General features: G+C 43.0%; 3 protein-coding genes and 1 long non-coding RNA gene across 14 annotated transcripts in view; 2 read left to right on the top strand and 2 right to left on the bottom strand.

The window, feature by feature from the left end:
* Positions 1–10098, top strand: part of LOC136783148 (protein groucho-like) — a 148401-nt gene extending 138303 nt beyond the window's left edge. For 6 of the 7 annotated variants that reach the window (XM_066743043.1, XM_066743041.1, XM_066743042.1 and 3 more), the window contains 6 exons: positions 5234–5359; positions 5438–5720; positions 5961–6219; positions 6588–6863; positions 7120–7723; positions 7805–10098. In XM_066743043.1, coding sequence (XP_066599140.1) covers positions 5234–5359; positions 5438–5720; positions 5961–6219; positions 6588–6863; positions 7120–7723; positions 7805–7912 — 1656 coding nt within the window. In that variant the 3' untranslated portion in view covers positions 7913–10098. The remainder of the gene's footprint in view (positions 1–5233; positions 5360–5437; positions 5721–5960; positions 6220–6587; positions 6864–7119; positions 7724–7804) is intronic. The other variant, XM_066743044.1, reaches the window with a different exon arrangement.
* Positions 6084–11234, bottom strand: LOC136783153 (uncharacterized). 3 transcript variants are annotated; one of them, XM_066743054.1, is made up of 5 exons: positions 11126–11234; positions 10874–11049; positions 10354–10416; positions 10122–10266; positions 9921–10051 (listed from the first exon to the last, which is right to left on the bottom strand). In XM_066743054.1, the coding sequence occupies exons 2-4, from the start codon at positions 11036–11038 to the stop codon at positions 10258–10260; spliced, it is 237 nt and encodes a 78-aa protein (XP_066599151.1). In that variant the 5' UTR covers positions 11039–11049; positions 11126–11234; the 3' UTR covers positions 9921–10051; positions 10122–10257. The 3 variants fall into 3 exon arrangements, with proteins under 3 accessions (XP_066599150.1, XP_066599151.1, XP_066599149.1); XM_066743053.1 differs by lacking the exons at positions 9921–10051; positions 11126–11234 and adding an exon at positions 6084–6206 and having other exon boundaries at positions 10874–11119; XM_066743052.1 differs by lacking the exon at positions 11126–11234 and having other exon boundaries at positions 10874–11119.
* Positions 10992–12826, top strand: MBD-like (methyl-CpG-binding domain protein 2). Of its 2 annotated transcripts, XM_066743050.1 has the most exons (5): positions 10992–11266; positions 11471–11612; positions 11918–11971; positions 12305–12550; positions 12631–12826. In XM_066743050.1, the coding sequence occupies exons 1-5, from the start codon at positions 11136–11138 to the stop codon at positions 12727–12729; spliced, it is 672 nt and encodes a 223-aa protein (XP_066599147.1). In that variant the 5' UTR covers positions 10992–11135; the 3' UTR covers positions 12730–12826. The 2 variants fall into 2 exon arrangements, with proteins under 2 accessions (XP_066599147.1, XP_066599148.1); XM_066743051.1 differs by lacking the exon at positions 11918–11971.
* Positions 12382–21438, bottom strand: part of LOC136783154 (uncharacterized) — a 36594-nt gene continuing 27537 nt past the window's right edge. For both annotated transcript variants that reach the window (XR_010824226.1, XR_010824225.1), the window contains exons 2-4: positions 19645–19858; positions 17624–17815; positions 12382–12488 (exon numbers count right to left, since the gene is read on the bottom strand). This is a non-coding gene — a long non-coding RNA (uncharacterized lncRNA). The remainder of the gene's footprint in view (positions 12489–17623; positions 17816–19644; positions 19859–21438) is intronic.

Raw genomic sequence — 21438 nt, 5'->3', positions numbered from 1 at the left:
GTCCCGAGGGATGCGCGGCGGGGTGGTACGCGGGGATGGAAAGCACTGGAGTGCCGGGCACGGGAGGGAGGAGGTAGGGGGATACAAAAGAGAGGCAGATGTAAAAAAGCAGGGTGTGAGGAGAGAGAGTAAAGTGGCAGAGACAGAATACGAGGCGGGAAATAATAGGGTGAGTCGAGAGAGGCACTGCTGGTGGGTGTTGCTGCTGCTGCTGTTCCACAGACTCGAAAAGAGGAACGAGCACGCCCATACGAATACCTCTCTGTGTGAGTGTAACTACGTTATTTACGATCCTTCTATAAATCATTTCTCTACGAATTTTTCTACGATTCGCGACGCCTGTAAAGAGATAGTTTACCATTTCGCGCCCGAGATATATCGCCCAGTTTTTCCTCGAGGAAGTAGTTAAGTATCGTATTAGTCAGACGCCGACTCCCAAACTTTCATGCTTTGCATTGTTCGTCTCCCTCTCTCCATCGTTCTCTTTTCTTTTAATTTCCCCCACAGACCACAATTACACGAACCGTGTTTACCGTGCCTCGAATCACAGCGATAATTTTATTATTACGGCTGTGCTCTTTGGTTGATAACATCGGACCTTTTTTATCCGCTCTCGTAATAACAGCTGACCGACAACGGGATGAATATTTTTTCAAGACAGATAGGGAAGAGCTGTGCGCGGTACCGTGATTTTTGAGCCCTGCTTTTCCGGTGGGCAAAAAAAAACATAGGGAAAAAAAAGAATTGCGGTGGTTTCGCATTTACCGAGAGCAAAATAAAAATTCGCGTCGACTAATTGCCAGCAGTGATGTATGCATGTGACCCAGTGACACGTGGGAAATTCTAAGAGCTATCTGCGTCGCACAGTGATTAAAAATTCCATGCATCCGCGAATGAGCAACCGCCCCTATACAGTATCCCCCCCCCCTCCCCCCTCCCCCCTCGTGTGAATACAACCGGAATTGTACTAACGTGTTACAGAGGCTACCGGTTTTCGTTCGTTTTGCCAAATTGATCGATTTTTCTACTCGCAGTATTTTTGCGATTTGCTCTCGTCAGAGTGCTTCCAGACTACCACTGTCCTTTTGTCGCTCGCTAGTCATCTCCATCAATTTTCAAAGAGCCATGTACGCGTATTCGTAAAAGCCTGCTTCACATATCAAGCCTCTACGTTGAGCTAATAAAACTGGTATTATTTCGAAAAGCGAATATATATATATATACTGCTTTGTTTGTGGTTGAAAAAGCTGAATGTTCAATAATATTAGAGACAGGCGTAAAGAGGGAAGAGGAGAGAAAGAGAGAAGTTGGGTAGAAAGTTAAAGGGATGAGAGTCACTGAGAGCAATCTTGTACCAGCTGGGGTTTGCGGGGTCTTTGGAGACGCGACTCTGGCTCGTAACCTCCTCTCCGAGGTCCTGAGGGGCGACTGGAGTGAGGAATAGAGAAACAGGCTCTCTCTCTCTCTCTCTCTCTCTCTCTCTCTCTCTCTCTCTCTCTCTGTACGAAGGAGAGTTGGTGGTAGTAGTGGTAGGAGGAGCAGGAGTATAAGAGGGATGGAAGGTCGGTAGAAGGATGCGGGGTTGGGAGGAGGACTGGCAGGAAGCAGGGTGGGTGTTGAAGGAAGCCAAGAGGGTTGGAAAGAGAGGAAAGAGGGGTGAAGAAGGGTGGTTCTTGGGATATATAAGGGTCGAGCTGGGTGGAGGCGCCGCGGTGAAGGAGTCGCTCACTCACTTACCACCCTCATGGCTCCAACCGCCAACCCCAATACCTTCCACCCCCAAACCAACCCCATCCCTCAACCCCGTCGTTTGCCAAGTTGCCTGCTGCCTGCCTGCATGCCTGCCAGCCTGCCTGCCACGACCGAGTCGTCCCTAACACTACAGAGTCTATATGTCTAGTCTGGCTATAGGGTGGAGGCGTCTCTCCTCTGAGCCAACCCCTACCCAAGGGGTACCAACCCCCATATTGATCGTACCACGAACCCTCTTCGCCCGAGAGCAGCCGAGGTGTAAGTAAACTTACGTGAATGGGCTACGGCTACGTGTATATCGTCCTCCGACACAACCCCAGCCATTCCAGCTCACCTCACACCACCCCCTCAAACCCCAGATCCTCCGAGTGCTTTCAGCATTTCGTGGTTGCGCGAGAATGGGTTTAGTATCGCAGTAGTTAAAGCGTGAGAGGGTCGGCCTTCCTCTTGTTTAGTCAATCTCAAATTATTTATTCTCTCGTTCTATACCTCTCTCTCTCTCTCTCACCTCTAACAAAATACAATTACAACTAAACGCACACAGCCAGTTATATACACGCTCAACGATGGATACGCATCGTTCCGTAGAAAGCGGATTAATGCAGACGGGGAATATCTGGAAAAAATATCAGAGGCGCGACGCGCTCAAAATTTCTTATCTATGAAATCAATTCGAGAACGATTCAGCCAATCGACCAAACTCTGCGATAAAAAAAAACGAATGATTGATTTCATTGTACTTGCATGAGATTTTTGTTGTCTTTCGTTTTATTATAAATGTTATTACACTGTATGAAATGGAAAAGCTCTGTGGGATGAAAGTGTGCGAGTATATATATTAAGTATACACTTTATGAAAATTTTCCTGGGGTGCGATATCGATCAGAGCCGGCAATCTACTTGAGTCGAGTCCCCGATTCGCATTTTTATGTTAATCTTTCCACTGGCTTGTATTTATTCCCAAGGATACTTTTTCCCCCAGACTTAAATCCTTCCCGTGGCAATCCCGAGCTCCTTTTTTCGCGTCATCCAGTGTTGCTCCCTCTCTCAGTCCCTGTGTCTCCATCGCGCACGTTTTTCTTTCCAAGAAGATCGGAGCATCTGGTTCTCGTAGCCCCAGATAAATAGTGGTTCGCCATTACCGAGTAAAGAGACGACAGTCCTCGCGCGAGAGTAAAGGATCCTCCTACTTCCTCTTTTTCCTTTTTTTTTTCCACCTTCCTCCTCATCCTTCATTTCCCCTCACTGGCGGGCCAAAGGTCTTTGTCCTCCCGTTCCTGGAGAATCCACCGTCTCATTCCGGGATGCTCGTCTCGTTCTGCAAATTCTGCCTGCCCCACACCCCCAAGGCTTTAAAGTACATCGTCTCATTGGAAAAGCCCCGCCTCATTTTAAAACTCGCAAACCTCTCCTCCTACCCCTACGTGTCTCGTCTAGCTTCTTTCCAAATACGACTTTCTCTTATTTAAAAATAGAGCCCCCACCCCCACCTCAACCCACTACCATTACTCTCTCTCTCTAGAGAGAGAGAGAGAGAGAGAGAGAGAGAGAGAATCCTGTTTCATTTCCACACCCTAGTGTGTCTTACCTTGGACATTTATTCCCCCCGTCCAAGGACTTTATCTCACTTTCTGGACTTACTTGGTCTCCTTCTAAACACACTGTCAAATTCCGAAAGCTCTGTTTTACTCGCTGAACTCCGTCTCGTTTTAAGGACTCCATTCCATTGCGAGAACTCCGTGCCATTTTAAGGACTCGGTCTTATTTCAAGGATCCCCATCTCCTTTCCACGGATTCTCTCTCATTGGAAAAACTTTGTCTTGCTCTCGGGACATCATCTTGCTCGGAAGATTTGCTCTGTCTTTGCTGGAAGGAGTATGCTGCTCCTCTCGCTCCCACGGATATTTCGCTCGGAAAGCCTCGTCCTGCTCCTCCAGGACTCCGTCTCCGTCTCCGCCTCTTACAAAAGGACTCGATCTCACTCTGGAAGCTCCATTCTTTGCCCGTCCCACTCTGACGCTTCGCTCGCGCGTCCTAGCTTTCTTATTTTTCTTTTTCCATCCTCTCGCTTATAGACTTCCTTGTTTTTCATGCATCCACTATCTCCTCTCCTCTCCTCTCCTCTCCCATCCTATCCTCGGCAGGTCCTTTCGCGAGGAAACTCGAAGGAAGCACGTAATACGGCTCCTCGGGGATTCTTTCCTTTCCGGAATCTCCGCTCCCCGTTATGTTCGTGTATACTGGGTGCTTCAGCTTGCCTCCGTGTTGGTGTCGACTTTTTTGCCCCAGCTGCCAGGCAGCCTCAAGAATATAGAGAGAGAGAAGACCCTTGAAAGCCCCGGATACCTCGTGTGCCGTGTCGTCGACGCCCCGAGCAATTTCACTTGTTAACGCGTTCAACCTGGTCGCTTCGTGGATCAACCAACCTCCTCGAACCTCCTCCACCACTACCGTTCTTAGCTATATAGCTTTCCTCTCTACCTATCTTATATAGTTTCCTAATTATCAACGTTAAACCCCTGTTTGCTCGATCGCACCAACTTTCGGACACACTTTGCTTCCTAGCTACACTGCTAATGAAATCACAGACTTCATCTTTTACATAATAATAATAAACAGAGCGCATAAACGCATTTGCAGGTTATCGTATATGGATGTTTTCCACGGTGATCCAGAAACATCCTTTGTCGGTTGAATTGCGTATGTTTTTGGTTTTTAAGAGTATTTTGTAAAAATGTATATCGATAGATCAGGGACAGAATATAGTCTTGGGAAACTGAAGCAAGGAGTCGAGATACACGAGTAATAGTACAGGCAGAATTACAGGCTTGGTAGGGGGTAATTGAGAATAGAAGATTTACTGTGATAGTCTAGGGGGTGTTTTATGGGGGTTCGTGAATGGCTGGCAGTTATCGGGGGCTGCTTACACGTTGGCCTGTCGACGACAAAACTGTCGCTCGTAAAACTCCCCAGCGATAATACCTACAGTCACTCGAGCTTTGAGATTTGCGACTGAGCACGGGGGGCTGTCTATTATGAGGCATAACCTCAGTCGATACCAACGCAATGGGACCTCTATTATTTCTGCGGTTGACTGCCATAACTACTTGCGTCCCGACCCGGATAGAATAGCAGTAAAGATCCTTAGGATCAACTTGGTCCCGCGAAACGAGGTCAGATATCTTCCTGTAGATACCTCTTATTCTCTCCCCTCGCGCACTGTCGTTAAGGAAAATCTATTTCGAAGGAAAAATCTACCCATAAAACAGAGCCAATAAGCGCCAACTAAATTGCTCTTTAACCACGAATGCTTATAGCATATAATAAAGCAACGTTGTTATTTATCGTATTCCGAGAAATAACGATCGATTAGAATCAATAACGCGTTTATGAGGTGTGGCGAATTATGCTTGAAATTGTATTGGCCGGAGTAATACTTGGTCAATGGAGTTGATTAAATTTTTTTTCTTTTGCCTTACAGAGGAGCTCCATCTCTCCGGCCGAGAGGGAAAAGTACAGTAGACCACGTAGCACCCCGGAAGCCCAGCACCACGATCATTTGCATTTGAAGAAGATGAAGAAGGAACAGGATAAGGATATAGGCCATGTAGGTATCTAGGATGGTAATCCATGTACGAATGATCAATTGTATCCCTAATAAAGTAATCCACGTTTTTCCCCATAGCAAAGCGATGGTGAAAAGAGCGATCAGGACCTCGTGGTGGACGATGCCAGTGAAGGACCAGGAAGTCCTACGGCGAACGGTACCGTATCGCCGAGGGAGAACGGCCTGGACAAGCTAGGACCCTCTTCGATGACCATGAACAGCCAAGTGAAAAAGGAGGTCCCTCCACCCTCTCCAAGGAGTGGCACCAGCAGCAACGCCAGTACCCCTTCTGCCAAGAAGATGGAAGAGCGTGAGAAACCTACTACACCTATCTCTAAGCCTGTCACACCTACGTCAGCAGGTATTTTCATCTAGCCTCACAGAGTTGATTACTCTGTAACGCTTATCACTGTAGCAACATGAAACAAATCTTATGACACTCTTTTTTTAAGATTTTGAAAGAATTTTGTCAAAAGAGAATTGCCCGTTGACGTTGGCTAATTTGCGTAGTTATTCGTTGTTCACGTGAGGAGTTGACTGCTTAGTTAATAAAACTGGCTTACCTGCGGTCGAAGAGTTTTAATACCAAATTGTTTTGCAGGTGGCAGTAGTTCAGGATCGGGCGGTATGAAAGTTTCAAGTTCCAACAAACCGCTGGTTTCATCCTCGACGGTCGGCCCTTATCCACCGCATTATCCTCCGCCTCATCATCCACCCGCAGGGCCCCATATGGACATGCTGGGCTATCCTCCTGCAGCCCTGAATGGATATCCTACGAGACCACCTCTTCAGACCATTTACGATCCTCATGGCACAATGAGAGCACCGCTCACACCGCTCGGTGTACCTGGCGGCAAACCGTAAGTAATTCCCAGTCCCTTCTAAATTAAACCAAAAAAGCTTACTGTAATCACACTATATCGTTTACGTGAAATATAATTGTTGATATTTAGAAATTCTTGAATTGTATCGCACTTTTAATTATTTTAAGGGATCTTTGCTTGGTTAGAGCCCTCTAATGCGTGTAAAAGTGATGCAAGATTAATCAATAAAAGAAAAAAATAACAAAGAATCAATAGGGATGAATTGCAGGTTAATTAATAAACGTACATCCAAGTAGTAATTCGTACAACGAAAGTTAGTGGGATGAATATCGTGGAAGACAATTTTCACAGTTGGCACACATTAATTAATGTTTAGTCTAACGTATAATTGGCTTTATCTACAGGGCCTACAGTTTCCACGTGTCGAGCGAGGGCCAAATGCAGCCAGTTCCCTTCCCACACGATGCACTAATTGGTCCAGGCATACCTCGCCACGCACGTCAATTATACACCCTCACACACGGGGAAGTGGTCTGTGCAGTGACCATCTCGAATCCTACAAAATACGTTTACACAGGTGGAAAGGGTTGTGTTAAAGTTTGGGACATCAGCCAAGGTGGCAGTGGCAGCGCGAAGCCCGTCTCGCAATTGGATTGCTTGCAACGCGACAACTACATCAGGTTGGTCGTTGCTTCATTCCATAAAATCAGAATAAAATTACTGTTCTGTCATCTTTGTACACATTTCTATTTATAGTAATTAACGAGAGAGAGATGCACCCTTGATTCAATATATACCAATCGATATAAAAAGTTCAGGTCTGACCTCAATTGCCGATAATTTGAATCTTGCGGATTTTTTTCATTCTCTTACTTCGCAACTTGATTCTGGTCCTTTTTGTTTGAACATTATCTGAAACGATCGTTTATTTTACAGATCAGTGAAATTGTTGCCGGATGGGAGAACGCTGATAGTTGGCGGAGAAGCTAGTAATCTAAGTATTTGGGATCTGGCTAGTCCAACACCGAGAATCAAAGCTGAGTTAACTTCGGCGGCGCCCGCATGTTACGCCTTGGCAATCTCACCGGACTCCAAAGTTTGCTTCAGCTGCTGCAGCGATGGCAATATTGCCGTCTGGGATCTGCATAATCAGAGTCTGGTCAGACAGTTCCAAGGTCACACAGATGGCGCTTCCTGCATAGACATCTCCGCTGACGGCTCTAAGCTCTGGACCGGAGGTCTCGATAACACAGTCAGGTCATGGGACCTCAAGGAAGGCAGGCAACTTCAGCAGCACGACTTCACTTCGCAAATCTTTTCACTCGGTTACTGCCCTACCGGAGAATGGCTGGCCGTAGGTATGGAGAACTCCAACGTTGAAGTTCTACATGCCACAAAACCAGACAAATATCAGCTCCACCTCCACGAATCCTGTGTGCTCTCGCTGAGATTCGCCTCTTGTGGAAAATGGTTCGTTTCTACAGGAAAGGACAACTTATTGAACGCCTGGCGTACACCTTACGGGGCTTCGATATTCCAAGTAAGTTTTCTTACAATCTTATCGCTTACTGCATCTCTTTCACGATCACTATCCATCTAATTATTGCCAATTATTTTACAGTCGAAGGAATCATCGTCAGTTCTGAGTTGCGACATTTCTACGGATGATAAGTATATTGTAACTGGATCTGGCGATAAGAAGGCAACCGTCTACGAAGTCATATACTGAACCTAATCACCTGAAGAGGATTGTCAAAATTCTTCAACTTCAACTTGACTTCTGTTCGTGTTTAAACTCTAGGCCGAAAAATGCAAGACTGTTTCGAGTCTAAATGGCGAGAGTGAAAGGAAGGCTCTTCTGGAGGAAGACAGAGAAGTGGAGGAAGCAAATTTCGCATCGGTCGAAGTTCTGAGAATAATCTACGGACTTTTGCCACGAGCACTGAGGAAGCTGGACTATCCAAGGGACTGAGAAGTCACATTATAGATATATAAATATATACAGGTTAGGGAGCGAGAGCGTTTACTGTTTAAGACTGTATAAAACGTATGGTTTCAAGTAACTGGAGAAGATAATTTGCGAAATTCACCGTGACAACACGATGGTACGGTCGTCGCGCGTTATGTTTATATCAGAGCTAATGATCTGGTGGTGTAAAATACAATTTTAAGCGTAGGATATCTTTTACTTGTCTGGTGAGCGATGTGTGATGCGATTAGCAGTGTCGTCGTGCGTATTCCCATTTTAAAATAGTCGGCGACCAAACAAAAATTACCTGACGTTGTATGGAATACACATTTAGCATGTAGAGAAACCTGTCGAAGTAGGGAATGTGTCATGTTGCAAATTATATATACTATATTGAGTATATAGACGCGTGAAAAAAGCGTTTAACCATTCAAAAATGGAAGTAAGGTTTCAGTGATAAGTTGATCGTGCTGTGATGCTTAAGGAAAAAAGCTGGAAGAAGCGTTTCTCATTTCCATTTTTGAACATAAATGTACATATTTTTATTTTGAACTGTCATTTTACTCGTAATTCTTTAAATATAATTTCATCGGTGTTACACGATTCGTATCGCATGTGTACTGTAATTCTACGTTTAAAAACTAACATCATCCCCGATCGAAAGTCAAAAATTAAGTAATGTTAAGTTCCATTCAATCGAATCGTGTGTAATATTTTCATAGATACGCATACTGTGTAATGGGTTTTTATGAAGATTGAATTTAGCGCGGTATGATTATATTTCAAATTATGCACAATTTGTTCTTCACCATGAGAATTGTACGTTGTTTATAGCAGAATGTGCCTTGGGCTGTTTTAAAAATTTATGCGTTTTTACTATTGCAAATAGAATATTTTATGACTGCCACTTGTACCATACACAAAGTGTTCACTTATATACGAGAAGAGCATAATAGCGATCAGATACCATAGTTAAGAGCACAAATGTTATTTTCCAGAATGTAATTAGCTTCTCGTCACTTACTGCAATGAATGACGTACGATTTTACAGGAGAGAACATCGATTAAAAATAATCGCTTTTATACAAAGACACGCGAATAGATCATTACTTGACGGAAACACGTGAACTTGGAAGAAAACCCGCGCGTTCGTTTTATCTGCGTGCATGGAGGCTGCGAATAATGGACTCGTTGTAGTCTTGATAGAAAAGCAATGCTCACAGGTGCATTGCAGGATATGTTTAATAAAGTATTTTTGTGGCTATTCACCATGACGCTAGGTTTAGTCATTTAAGAACGGTACACCACGATTGATGAAGAACGGTCATTGATTTGTAATAATAAAAATAGATCGATCCTTTTGCGCGAGACGATTAATTGTAATTAGCTCGCACCTCTCTTCGGTAGATTCATAGGAAAGCCTCTGGAATTAGGGTACTAGTTAGCGCATTACCGACACAACCGATGCATATGAAGATTTATATTTTGTTACAGAAAAACATGTTCGCAATCGCTGTGGCTGCTGAAAATTCACGGGATCTATGGTACCTCGGTTAAATCTTTCAAGTCTTTCGAGAGATCAGTATTCGTTTTTAGCAGCCACAGCTCGGTGATAGACCAATAGACACAACGATACCTCAATAAGACTCAATAGTTTATTATTGCTAACGAATCAATTTGTACAGAATGATGATGATTATTCTTTTACAGTGCATCCCGCGGAGAGATTGAGAGATAATAAAACAATGTATTAACACCCTCTAAAATATTGCGCGGCGTATCTACATTGAAATATATCCCCCAGCTCGAACTACATTTGCATCTTGTGCGCGCAACTCAAGAAAATCAACACAAAAAAATATCCACCTTTTCTAAGCACAGTTCATGTTGTTCCTATAGCTACAAGAATTGTTTTCCTTCGATAAAAAAAATCATCTATATCTATATACAAATGTGTACTTTCATTTACCTTCCCATTCCATGCACAACTGACTTAGGAGATCGCACGGATTTAATAATAGTGCTACCTCCTATTGAGTTATGCATTCCTATTACAATTGTCTGAAACCACAGAAAATTTTGTACTTTAGTTCCTGAGTTGGCCGCTAGTTGATCTATAAGGAGAAGATTGAAAAGAGGAAAAAATTTTATGAAGGAGGAATTTTTTAATATAACTATATATATGAATTTTAGATTTGTACCATTTTTGGTCGCTGGGTGGCCACGGGGATGAAGCACTTTCTCGCTCTAGCACTAAGAGGTTTCTGAAAGTATAAGTCAGAGCTAGGATCGGAGGGCGGCTGGTCGCCGGTCGGGCTTGTGGACAGTATACAATGATTGAGCTTCAAATATAATACACTTGGCCAACGATCTTAAGGTGCGATCTCACGTCCTGAAAACTGTCGCGCCTGGCTTGTGGGCCCTGCCTCCCTCCCAACCCGGCCACTCCACTATCCCCGGGATTCATAAATAAAACTTAAGCTCCAGTTCAAGCTTAAGACGGGTAAAATCTATAGTCTACGTAACACATCTTATAGGTTTCAAGGTGAGCTTGAACTCAAGTTCTGTTTATGAATCCCGGCCCTAGGAACGGGGCCCACCACCCTCCGCTCCCAGCGGGAGGGAGCTCCGTCGTCCGTCCTCGGCCGAAGCCGAGGACAGACAGACTGAGCTCTGCGATCATCACTATCACTTCTCCTCTGTATTTTGAATCTACCTTACCTTGAAATCTATCGAGAAAGAAAGGAAAAGCATATGCCATCTATGAAGTGCAGCAGAAACTATATTGAGTGAAATGCTATGGTCAAACTCTGACAAACACCTCCATCTGCTCCATGGCTCCATCTCCAGATATCCAGATGCCATCAATGCCACCATTGCCATCATATTGGGATCTTCTGGAATTACATTGTAACATTTTGCTTTAATTTCTGTGATATTCATCTTGGTTTGGATTAACATTATCATACATACCAATTTCACTATGAATATGTCTGTGGAGAAAAAGAAGTATCCTTCGGCTTTGCCCACAAATTGGCCAACGAGGGATGATTTACCGAGGAAAAATCAAACTCAATTGACATCTACAGGAAAAGTTGACGTATATTATTACAGGTAGAAATAATAAATAGTGTATGTTAATTATGATAACTGTGATGCCAATGACGTTAAAATTATTAACCTCAATTGGTTCCTTTTAAAATACGACTATGATCATACATAAGGTTACGTCTAAAATTTTTGTACTCTAACCTCAAAAGCTTAAATTGTGTTTATAAAGATAAAACATTTTAAATAATCGTTTTTACCTGTTTTCAGCCGTGGTGTAAGAAACGACGCATCTCTAGTCCCACCAATAAGACAAACAGCCTCAATTTTTAAGCAGCCAGTAACTATATACAAAACACAAGAAGGGAAAGTAAAAGATATTAAGCATGGTAATCAAGAAAAGCCTAAGCAGGTTGGTATTGTTTAGTGTCATTGCAAATTTTACAAGGTTTTGGGTTTGCTTTTCAAGATGGATTTCAAATAATATATACAAAGCTTATTTGTTAAAGTTAGTATCCTGTATACTATTGAGCACTGCCTTTTACGGTCTACTTATAATGCGAACACTTTTTAACTTAGTAATATTTAAGACTCGTAAAATTATTGTGAAAATTTGCATGGCTGGCCGCAAAATGATTTTCACTTTTAAATTGCCCCAAGTTTTGTGATAAACCTCCTGTACATTATTTTGATACAACCATCAAATCGTTCTCATAGGAAGGAGCCGAAAAGACCGATGGAAAATATGGCTCCCAAGATAAGCCTAAGCAGGTAATTTCATTTAGCACAATCATCAGTCGCAGACTCCTCTATTCCTTTTTATAATATCCTATCATTGGTTTTAAATTTAATAACTGTAGTCGTGTGCATGTTAGGCAAACCTACATGAAACCACTTTTGAATTATCCAATAAAACTATTCAATTTTCCTGTTTCTATTGTTTTTCAAAAACTACAATTAGGAAATTATATACTAAATTTACATGTACTTGGGCACAATAATTTTGTCTAATTTATCTTGTATATGAGTGTCACTTATTGTTTCTTATGCAGCTATGCCTCGTTTATAATCGATAAGTAAATTAATAACTTTTATGTCTTTCAGCTATTTTGGGAAAAGAGATTGGAAGGTTTGAGAGCGTGCGATCCAGATGGCTATGAATTTGATGCAATGGACTTACCAAAGACTTTGAAACCAGTTGGACCATACATTACGGAAGAGACTCTGCTCCAAAGTGTAGCGACAGCATTGCACGTATCCTCACAGCCAGTAACAGGACAAACTGGGCCTAAAACAGGTCTAGATAAAAATCCTGGAGTTTTTTTAAACCCAGATCAGCCCCTTGTACAAGTAAATTCTATTTAAAAAATATCTTTTAGCTTCTAAACTCTGCTGCAATGCCGTATTTTCATTGGGATTTATTTTTTCAGGCTGTTTCCATAGCGGACGACGATATAAAACGACAAGAAGATAGAGTAGCCCTGGCAAGGAAAAAACTACAGGACGCGCTACGAGTGCTCACTTCATAAATTATATAGACTGCGTTAGTTGTAATCTCGTCTGCTCATTATAAGGGTATAAGTTACTTATAATATGTGTCGCGTATTTTTTTTTTTTTAATAAACGTTTTTCTAAAAAAGGAGAAGTACTTTCACTGCAAGCTGGTAGCAGGGAGTGTATATTGTGCAAATATAAAATTCAAAGACGACGATTACGCTACAGGTTTTTGGCGCGATGATTGCTATATTCGACTGACTCGAGTTGCTGGTGAAACAAAGGATATGAGAACAGATTAAATTTATCAGAGTATCCTACTGCATGTTAATGACCAAGAATGAACTATATCTCCGTTCGATGGGTCATACGACTTTCGCCATCTGGTGTGCCCTGCTGGAGGAAATCGAGCGCGGAAATTCCTTATTTCTCGGATATCAATGGAGAAAAGTACAACCGTTCGTACCGGAAATGAGTGGCACCGTATGTACACGAGAATGTCAAACCACATGTCAACTTCTCGTAATATGGCATGTCTTTGTTAACGATAATATTTAAAAGACCGGGCCTTACTATTTTACAAGTATATTTCCATTTTCAACAAAACGGAGAACACACATAAATCCATGATAGCGACGGAAAATTTGTACCCAACCAGTAGCACATACCACCTAGCAGTACTAAAAAATTACCAAAGAATTTTCTGTGAATATCTACTCCAAGATCTGATAGGAAATGGGGGAAGATCAATCGACTGTTCCCTGCAAGATTATAATAATCATGGAGGCAAAATGGTCGAATGTGATTTAAAGGAGGGGAGCTATGTGAAAAAAGGAAGAGACAAAAGGAAGTCATTTAATTCGTTATCGGTGTATAAAGATTGAAAAGAAACATTAGTCTCTCTGCGAGGTGTACTACTCGGGGAAAAACTAAGGTGGTGGAGGCTGAGCAAATAAGGGTAGGAATAAGTAGTCTGGTAGCTTCTCCAAGAGTATAATCTGCGATTTAAGTCTCATCCCACGGGCCTGAGGTCTCTCGACGCTAGTATAAGATAAAATGGAGAGTATAACCAGAGAGTTCCCCAATAATAATTCTTCCTGGCTTCATTTTTCGGCTCGCGCGCACAAGTAGTGCGACAGCTTTGTACGTGTTGTTACGTAGGGTCGAAAATACGTGCCTGGAGGCCGCACAAAAGAATTCACGGACAGGTATACGGAGTATGGTTTTCAGGTAAGCATAAGCCAGGTGGTAACCTCTTTTTTTCCTACCCAACGCACTCTTCTTGGTACAACGTCGCACAACAGCTGTTTCCCTCCAGAAGGCTCCCCCCTCGCACTCCCTGCCCTTACCCAGCCAAAGCCCTCTGTCTACCTTGTCAACCAAGCAAAGCCGTTTCAATTCGATTCGTTTTCGCCCTGGCACATGGCCTACTTCGCGCGCTTCTTGTTCATTTGCGCCAGAAAAAAACTCGATCAATCTGCGACTGCACGATATTTAACTTCTTTTCATCTTAACGCCTCGCTTGATTTATGTTGATGTACCTCTGCGATAAATTTACTCGGACCGCGAGAAAACCACGACTATGGTCTCCGAGGAAAGAAAAATCTAACTAATAAACTTATTGCACTATACACACTGCTGCATCAAATCAATCTGTAAAACAAATCTAATCGCTCGTTTGGATACTTGACAAATCAATAGCTTTAATTATCGCACGCAATATGCAAAAGCGCTTAAAGTTTCTTTCTTCGATGGCTAATCGATTGGGGATAATGAAACGGGTGCCGCCGAAGCTTCAGCAGCCCGGTGTGATGTTCCGGCAATCCAAGTTTGGCCAGGTGGTAACGGAATACGCGGATTAACGAGTAGCCCGATTGTCGTGAGATTGAAGTGGACAACTGCCTCTGAAATTTCTCAAAAATTTATTAGCAGCTTTCCATGGATCCTCCTCCACGTACAATTTGGACGGCTTTCGTGGATTCGAAAGAAGAATCTCGGTGTGTTGGGAGGTAAACATGACGTTTAGGTTGGAGAATGTATGAGAGATGGGGAAAGGTGGCAGTTTGCGCGGTGGTTGGGATCCAAGTCGCGTTTCCCTCGGTGGAATCTCACAGTGGCGACAAAGTGTTTTATGCTTGATTAGAGTCATGAAGGGAGAGAGACGTGTAGACGTAGAGGAGGAGATTGAGGGAGAGGGAGAGGGTATAGGACTTGTGTCTCGTGGATTACGTAGAGAGCAGTGTCGCGTCGCGTGGTCTCAGCCGATACTCGCTTATAAATAGCAACTCCGCAACGGCGCGTTATCGATCTTTTCAGCGGCATTCGACCAACGGAAGTTGACCGAGTTGACCACAAAGCTCGCGCACCGGGATACGCGAAGAATTTTCCAGAGGCAGTCGCGTTCCATCAACCCCTTAATTACTTCCCCTTTAAACTCGACCAAAGGCGTATAACAAATTATTATGTATACTACCGTATACATAATAGTACGATCGTTTAAGCGATGGTTCTCAATGTATAGAAGAATCGTGGCGAAACATGGAGGAGACGGCGGCAATTTTATCACGGCGAAAGAATTTACACATTTTTTGTCGCTATATAATCGAACGAAGAAGCAGTTGCATCGACGAAAAAATAGATCCTGACTCAGACAATTGCGCAATCGTTTGTGTCATCGGTGCCTTATCGCCTCAACCTTATTTGTATCTCCGACAACCGCTAAATAAAAACCTAAATACATCGTTTGCCCGAAGAAAGTCCGATGTTCGTAGAGACGCGACCAAAGATTAAAAAAATTATGGCAATCCGGGGAAGATCAATAATCCACTCGATTATTGCAGTGAAAAAGTTTAATTAATTGGAAAGCAAGTTTTTCCTGCGATCCTCTCGAAACGGTTCTTGCGCGCGTTGAGCAATTGGAAAAAGCTTTTTTGGTTTTAAAGAGGGGACTTGAAAACACGCGAAGACAACTTAAGAGCGCGAGCAATTAAGGAGAATAACAAGTTGAGAACGCCTCTGCGAGGGGTTGTAAGAAAAATATGTTTTTCTAAATAAATAGCAAAACTCGCGCATTTCCCTCGTTCTTGAACAACTGCGAATATATTAATCGAAAGAAAACGTATTTGCAGGATTTAGGATAGCGTTCGGCTCGATCGATGCAGCCGTTCGATGCCTTCTACCTTAATACGGCTCTGCCTTTGGTATTTCGCGAGGGAAGATGATTTATCGGAAACATATAGCTATACGCAAACGTATAAATATACATATAGATATATACACGAGTGCATGGTATAAGGAATAGGGGGGGGGGGGGATGCAGAGGATTTGAATTGCAGAAAGGAAGAAATGCATGCGCGCGCGAGTTGGTCCAAGTGCGCTGAAATCGCATGGAAATAAATTTCTCGGAATAATATAACTCGGGGAATCTGCTAAAGGGAGTGGGAAAGTTCAATTTACGGAGGGCCTCTGAAAGGAGGCGTTGGTCCATCGGTCTCCACGGGAAGAACAGCTGGCTGGCACCTTCTCGACTTCCAAATGCTGTATACGCGTAATCGATGTAGACTCTTTGACTTTCTCTCTGGCCAGAAAAGAGGGGGGGGGGGGGGGAAGAACTCTCTCAGAGAAGGACACGCGTGTCATAATCGCTAATAAAACTTTACACTTCCTTACTTTTTCCATTCGCATTTTCCAGCCAAATTACAACGCTTGTATAAAGGACATGGTATATGTTCGAAAAACGTTTACATATTTAAATCGAAGCTATCATAACTCTCTCCATCTTCAAATCCACGACGACTGACATCGATGCAACGTTTCTTCCTTTATCCCCCTGCGCGTATTCTACATCCAATTAGCGTTCGCGCGTAGATCCTATATTATAACCTTCGTATACGCAACGTCCAATTACATTCCCACGTTGATATACGATTTATCGCGATTGTTCTCTGTCGCTAAAACTGCCAAAGACCATCGGTTCTTCCATAATTGTTACCGCTTACAGTATACACGGACCTTCCGTAAATTAATACACAAATCCATTAAATCCCTGCACTGCGCACCCCCCCCCCCCCCTCCCTCCCACCCTCATCATATCTATACTATACGTTATTCCCTGGTGAATTCAATTGCATACGAGCCAATGAGAAATTCCTGATCCGCGGCACGTCGAACAGTCGTCCAATGGTCTATTTTGCGAATAAAATTTACAGATATAATATTCGATTTTGTGAAAGTATCAAAAACCGTGATGCACCGATGGAGCTTTCGCGAGAATTTTGCGATTCTAGAAAGAAGAATAGCGTGAGAGACCTTAAGACTCGGTTTCCGTCTGGCTGAGGCATTGTTCGAGTTGAGCAGAAAAAAGTCGTTCGGACCGAAATCTATGGAACCGGCTGAAAAACGGGCCCTCTCTTCCACTGCACGCTCCCTTTTCTTCCTTTCCCTCTTACTCATTCTTTTCTCCTCTTCCCTTCCCTGTGCCCTTTCAAAAATCCCCCTCGCTCGCCAAAAGTAGACTCCGCAGACACAGAGAGACCATCAAATTTTCCCATTAAACGCTTCGCTTCGTTTTTTATTTATCCTCTATTTACCTCGCCATCTATAATACGACTCCCCCCAAAGCCTCTATTTACTTCTTCTATATACACTTTACTACTAATAATCATTTCTTTTAAACGTTCCGTATCACTTTCGACGAAATTCGTTCGCTTTTGTCAACTCGAAATATCAAATTTAAATGGGTAAAATCTATCGAAGAATCGATATACGTAAATAGAAGGAATAAAGAGAGGCTATTCGCGCGTTTGTTGTCGGGAGAGATTGGAATATTCTAAACGGCTGTTATAATTCCACAGCTGGCTTGCATTGATTTTTCGAGTATATAATTATTATTCTACTGTACAGGCGGTACTGGGCCGAGAGTCTGCTTACCTGAAGCTTAGCAGTTCCGTTCCGAAGTTACCTGGAAGTTTGGGAGGGCCACTTTGGCAGGGGTGCATCAAAACGTTCCTCGTCCCAATGTAACTGTTTGTCGAACAATCGTGTGTACCTCCTCTGCTGTCCATATATTGTTGTCCAAGACTTTTACGAGTCCGAATGAACGGGAAGTGGCAGAAATATTTGCTGTTGAGAGAGACAATCGTTAATTGTATCCATTAAACTACGGATCGAACACCTCGTAAACTTTGCGGAATAATAATAATGGAGAATTGACTCGTTTAGGGAGATCTGATTATTATCATTGGAAAAAGTAGTAAAGATGTAACTGTGTCATCAAATTTTCCATCAAAAATCAATTCTTCTCGTAATTTCTTAAAATTCTCGAAATCTTTGAGATGCAAGCTGCAGTATTTCTTCTTCTATACACTATGCATACAAACATCTATAAAGTATAATAGTTTAACTATTAAAATATTGAAGGAGTGTGTATATATACTCACGTATACACAATGTAATAATATAAAATATAAATCGAGACGGTTTCTGCAAGTTATTGCTGCAGCGTTGCAGGAGAAAAGAAGAGACTTATTAATGACGCTACTCGTCCCTTGGAGGTCGCGCCACTGCATCGGTAGTTGGTCGGAGTCCTTTGTGCGAGAACGCACAGTCTAGAAGGCTGGCGTTCAACATTTTCAGTTTCTCGGTTCGCATTCGACCTCGAATGCACCGAAACTGCTGGCTGTAAACGCGAAGGGTAGCCTACCGCCTGCATCCTATACGATTATGTCTTCAAGTTGCGCGCTCGCTCTCAGTTATAAATTTCTTATGACTCGCAGCAATATTCCTCGTATCACTCTGACTCACCTACTCACTCAATTCCCAACTCTATATGTACAAAGCTTTTCAGAAATCTCCTCGAAGAATGGTCAAGTTCCAAAGAGACTCATCGATTCTACGCAAAATGTTCACACGAGCTTTTCGATCGACCGATGACTATAACGGCGATATTTCGTACGAAATTAAGAAATAAAAAATACGAGCACTATGAAATCTCGCTGCGGGCTATAACGCGAGGATTATTTGAAGAAAGGAAAGCCGAAGAGAGAAATTCTGAAGCAAAGTTGAAATTTTTAAATACACGGTGAGAAAGCACTGGAGGGATTTCAAAGATTCTATATAAAGGCATTTGGATCGATAAGAGGATGATAATTCGGTCGGACCTTCCGTTGAAATATCTAATTTACGTGTGATTATATGCGCGAGCGAATAATACTGCAAATGCACGATAAGCTTTTGGACCGTTGCCAAGTTGATTTCATTGTTTCGAGGAGAAAACTCTCTTTCTCTTTCTCTCTCTCTCTCCCTCTCGATTGAGTTAAATCATACGAGTGACGGCGGGTCATTCGCGAGATTGATATAATTGAAGAAATGTTTTGACGAGTGTGCAAGTGCAGGGTATACTAATATGATACTGCAGTGGCGGTTGCTTTGAAAATGGGGTACCTTGAGCGACTGTTACGTACCTGACCTTAAGGAACGTTCTCGTGGCCGACTCAGAGCCCAGCAATGCGGTTCTCCGAGTGCCGATCGAAATCGAAAGAAATTTCCTATCCGCGGGCACGCGCAAAACGCATATATATATATATATATGTATACGCGCTTATACCGCCAGTTTGAGTCTCGAGCCCCCGTTGCGGGACGTACCTAGCCATTACCTCATCTACCCTAACCCTCGGTTCGCTAGATTCGCAATAAGAAACCGGTAGTTTGATAAAAATCCATCGAGCAACGCAAAATTAATCTTGAGCGAAACAACGAATCTCCAGTTTAATTTTTAAATTTGGCCGTGGAACGTTCTTTCGGATTGTAAATATTGGCGTTGCTGTGTCAATATCATAGTTATTATTTCAAGCAGGAGAAAGCATACAGGGAACGGTAGCTGCGTTTGAAATGTGAGGGAAACGGAAGAAAAGAAAAAAAAGAAAGAAAAACATATGGTTTTCGTCACTTACCGATGGTGCTGCTGGCTGGATGGAGCGTTTGAGTGAGAGACACTGGATACGTCGAAACGGCCTTATGGTTGGTTAATATCCTGCCAGAAACTGTTGCGTCCTTTGGTCGTTATTACCGGGCTCGACTGCTGACGCCGCACGTGCCTCAAAGAAACCCAGGATGGACCCTCGTGGACCTCGTCGTGGGCTCTTTCAAGATGTCAGCCGGAAGGACCTGAAACATATTGCGTGATATATTGCCGCACCAATCTTCAACCACTCCTCGCGTACTCCACTGAGAGAAACAAAAAAATAACGCTATTCGTTAACTACTGAAATAAACAGTTTACGAGTGTGTGCAATGCGTTGTGCATACACGAATATTAAAAAGGCAAACAATTAAGAGAGAGTTGACTATATACTGGATAATCTGGTATCTCGTATAAAAATTTTTATGTATATATATTTATATAGAAGAGAGAGAGAGAGAAAGAGAACTGATTAATTATAATCGATAAATATCTGTAACGAACTGGCTGAAAAAGTAGAGGGTCCTACGGTTAGAGGTTGGGGGGGGGGGGGGGTATTGGGGAACGGTCGGGTTATCGTTAGCTGGTCGCGGAAAAAGTATCGTTTTGAAAAGCTGAAGGTATTTACGAGGCGGCAGGAGATCGTGAGAAGTCGGCAGGTGCTCGTGGGCAAAAGGTGGCGTCGTCCCGAGTGAGTCCCGAGCCAGAGCCAGAGGCCGAGACAGCCTTGAGAGAGCGCATGGGTCGTTGCTTTGCACGAGAAGCGATGAGAAACAAAATTGGTCGCCCGTACCAAGCGTAGCCATTTGCTCGACAAAAATCCACGCCGTGGCAGCCTCTCGAGATTCCTTGCTATATTCCCCTCCGATACTTTTCCTAATCCTCGCAAAAACAATGACCTACCCCAGCAATATTATTATACTGCTCCAAGTGATAAATCTATTTGTCGAATTATATACGAGAAAGAATTCTTTCTATTGATATTTCAACAGATTCGGTAAGTTATGTATATACTATACAACTAATGTGATATTCGCTCGGTATTAAGCGATGGAGAATAAAATCGGATGGAATATTTTATGGCGCAGAGAGAGAGAGAGAGAGAGAGAGAGAGAGAATATTTGTAAGTTTTCTCGTTGGAGCACCGTAGTTAATTGGTGGGTAAAGAATTTATAAATTATTGGGTAGGTCGATTTGGCCTGGCTCGGGTCCGGTCGATGTTCGGTTAGTCGACAGAGGACACGAGCCGATCGTATATCCTCGGCTAAAAATCGAGCAATCGCTCGGAGGGGTCGTCGGCAGAGAACAATGGATCCAGGTTGCACCACGGTTCAAGGTCCATGCGAGTTTAGCCGAATTCTCTCTTCGCTCTCTTCTCTCGCTGTTCTACTAACTCGGTCTGAAAGATCTCCGAGAGGCCTATCGGTCTCCACGATAACTGCATTATTCGCAAACAATTCAGAAATCGTTCTTCGTCGAGATAAGCAGCGATTTATATATATATATATATATATGTATATATTTTATGCGTATAATTGCGATCCTCATGCGATCCGTACGATATACGAGAAATGATTTGAGATTTCCAAGGTCAAAGGGATTAGAGAAGACGCTCATCGACGTTTTGCTCCTCTTTGTTTTTCTTTATTCGTATATCGGGCCGTGAGGCGCCTTATTAGATCAGCGAGAGTCGATCGTTTACTCATATAGGAGCTACCACGGTCGCTACATTATCTAAGCGAGAGTCACTAATCGTTATTTATAAACACAAAGTTTGCAAGTTTAT

Source organism: Prorops nasuta, unplaced genomic scaffold (assembly GCF_024137725.1).
Source record: "Prorops nasuta isolate Cenicafe-Biocafe unplaced genomic scaffold, Cenicafe_Pnas_1.2 PNAS00032, whole genome shotgun sequence".
Taxonomy (NCBI): domain Eukaryota; kingdom Metazoa; phylum Arthropoda; class Insecta; order Hymenoptera; family Bethylidae; genus Prorops; species Prorops nasuta.
The sequence above is the reverse complement of the archived record's forward strand: the minus strand, read 5'-3'. Positions and strand labels throughout refer to the sequence as shown.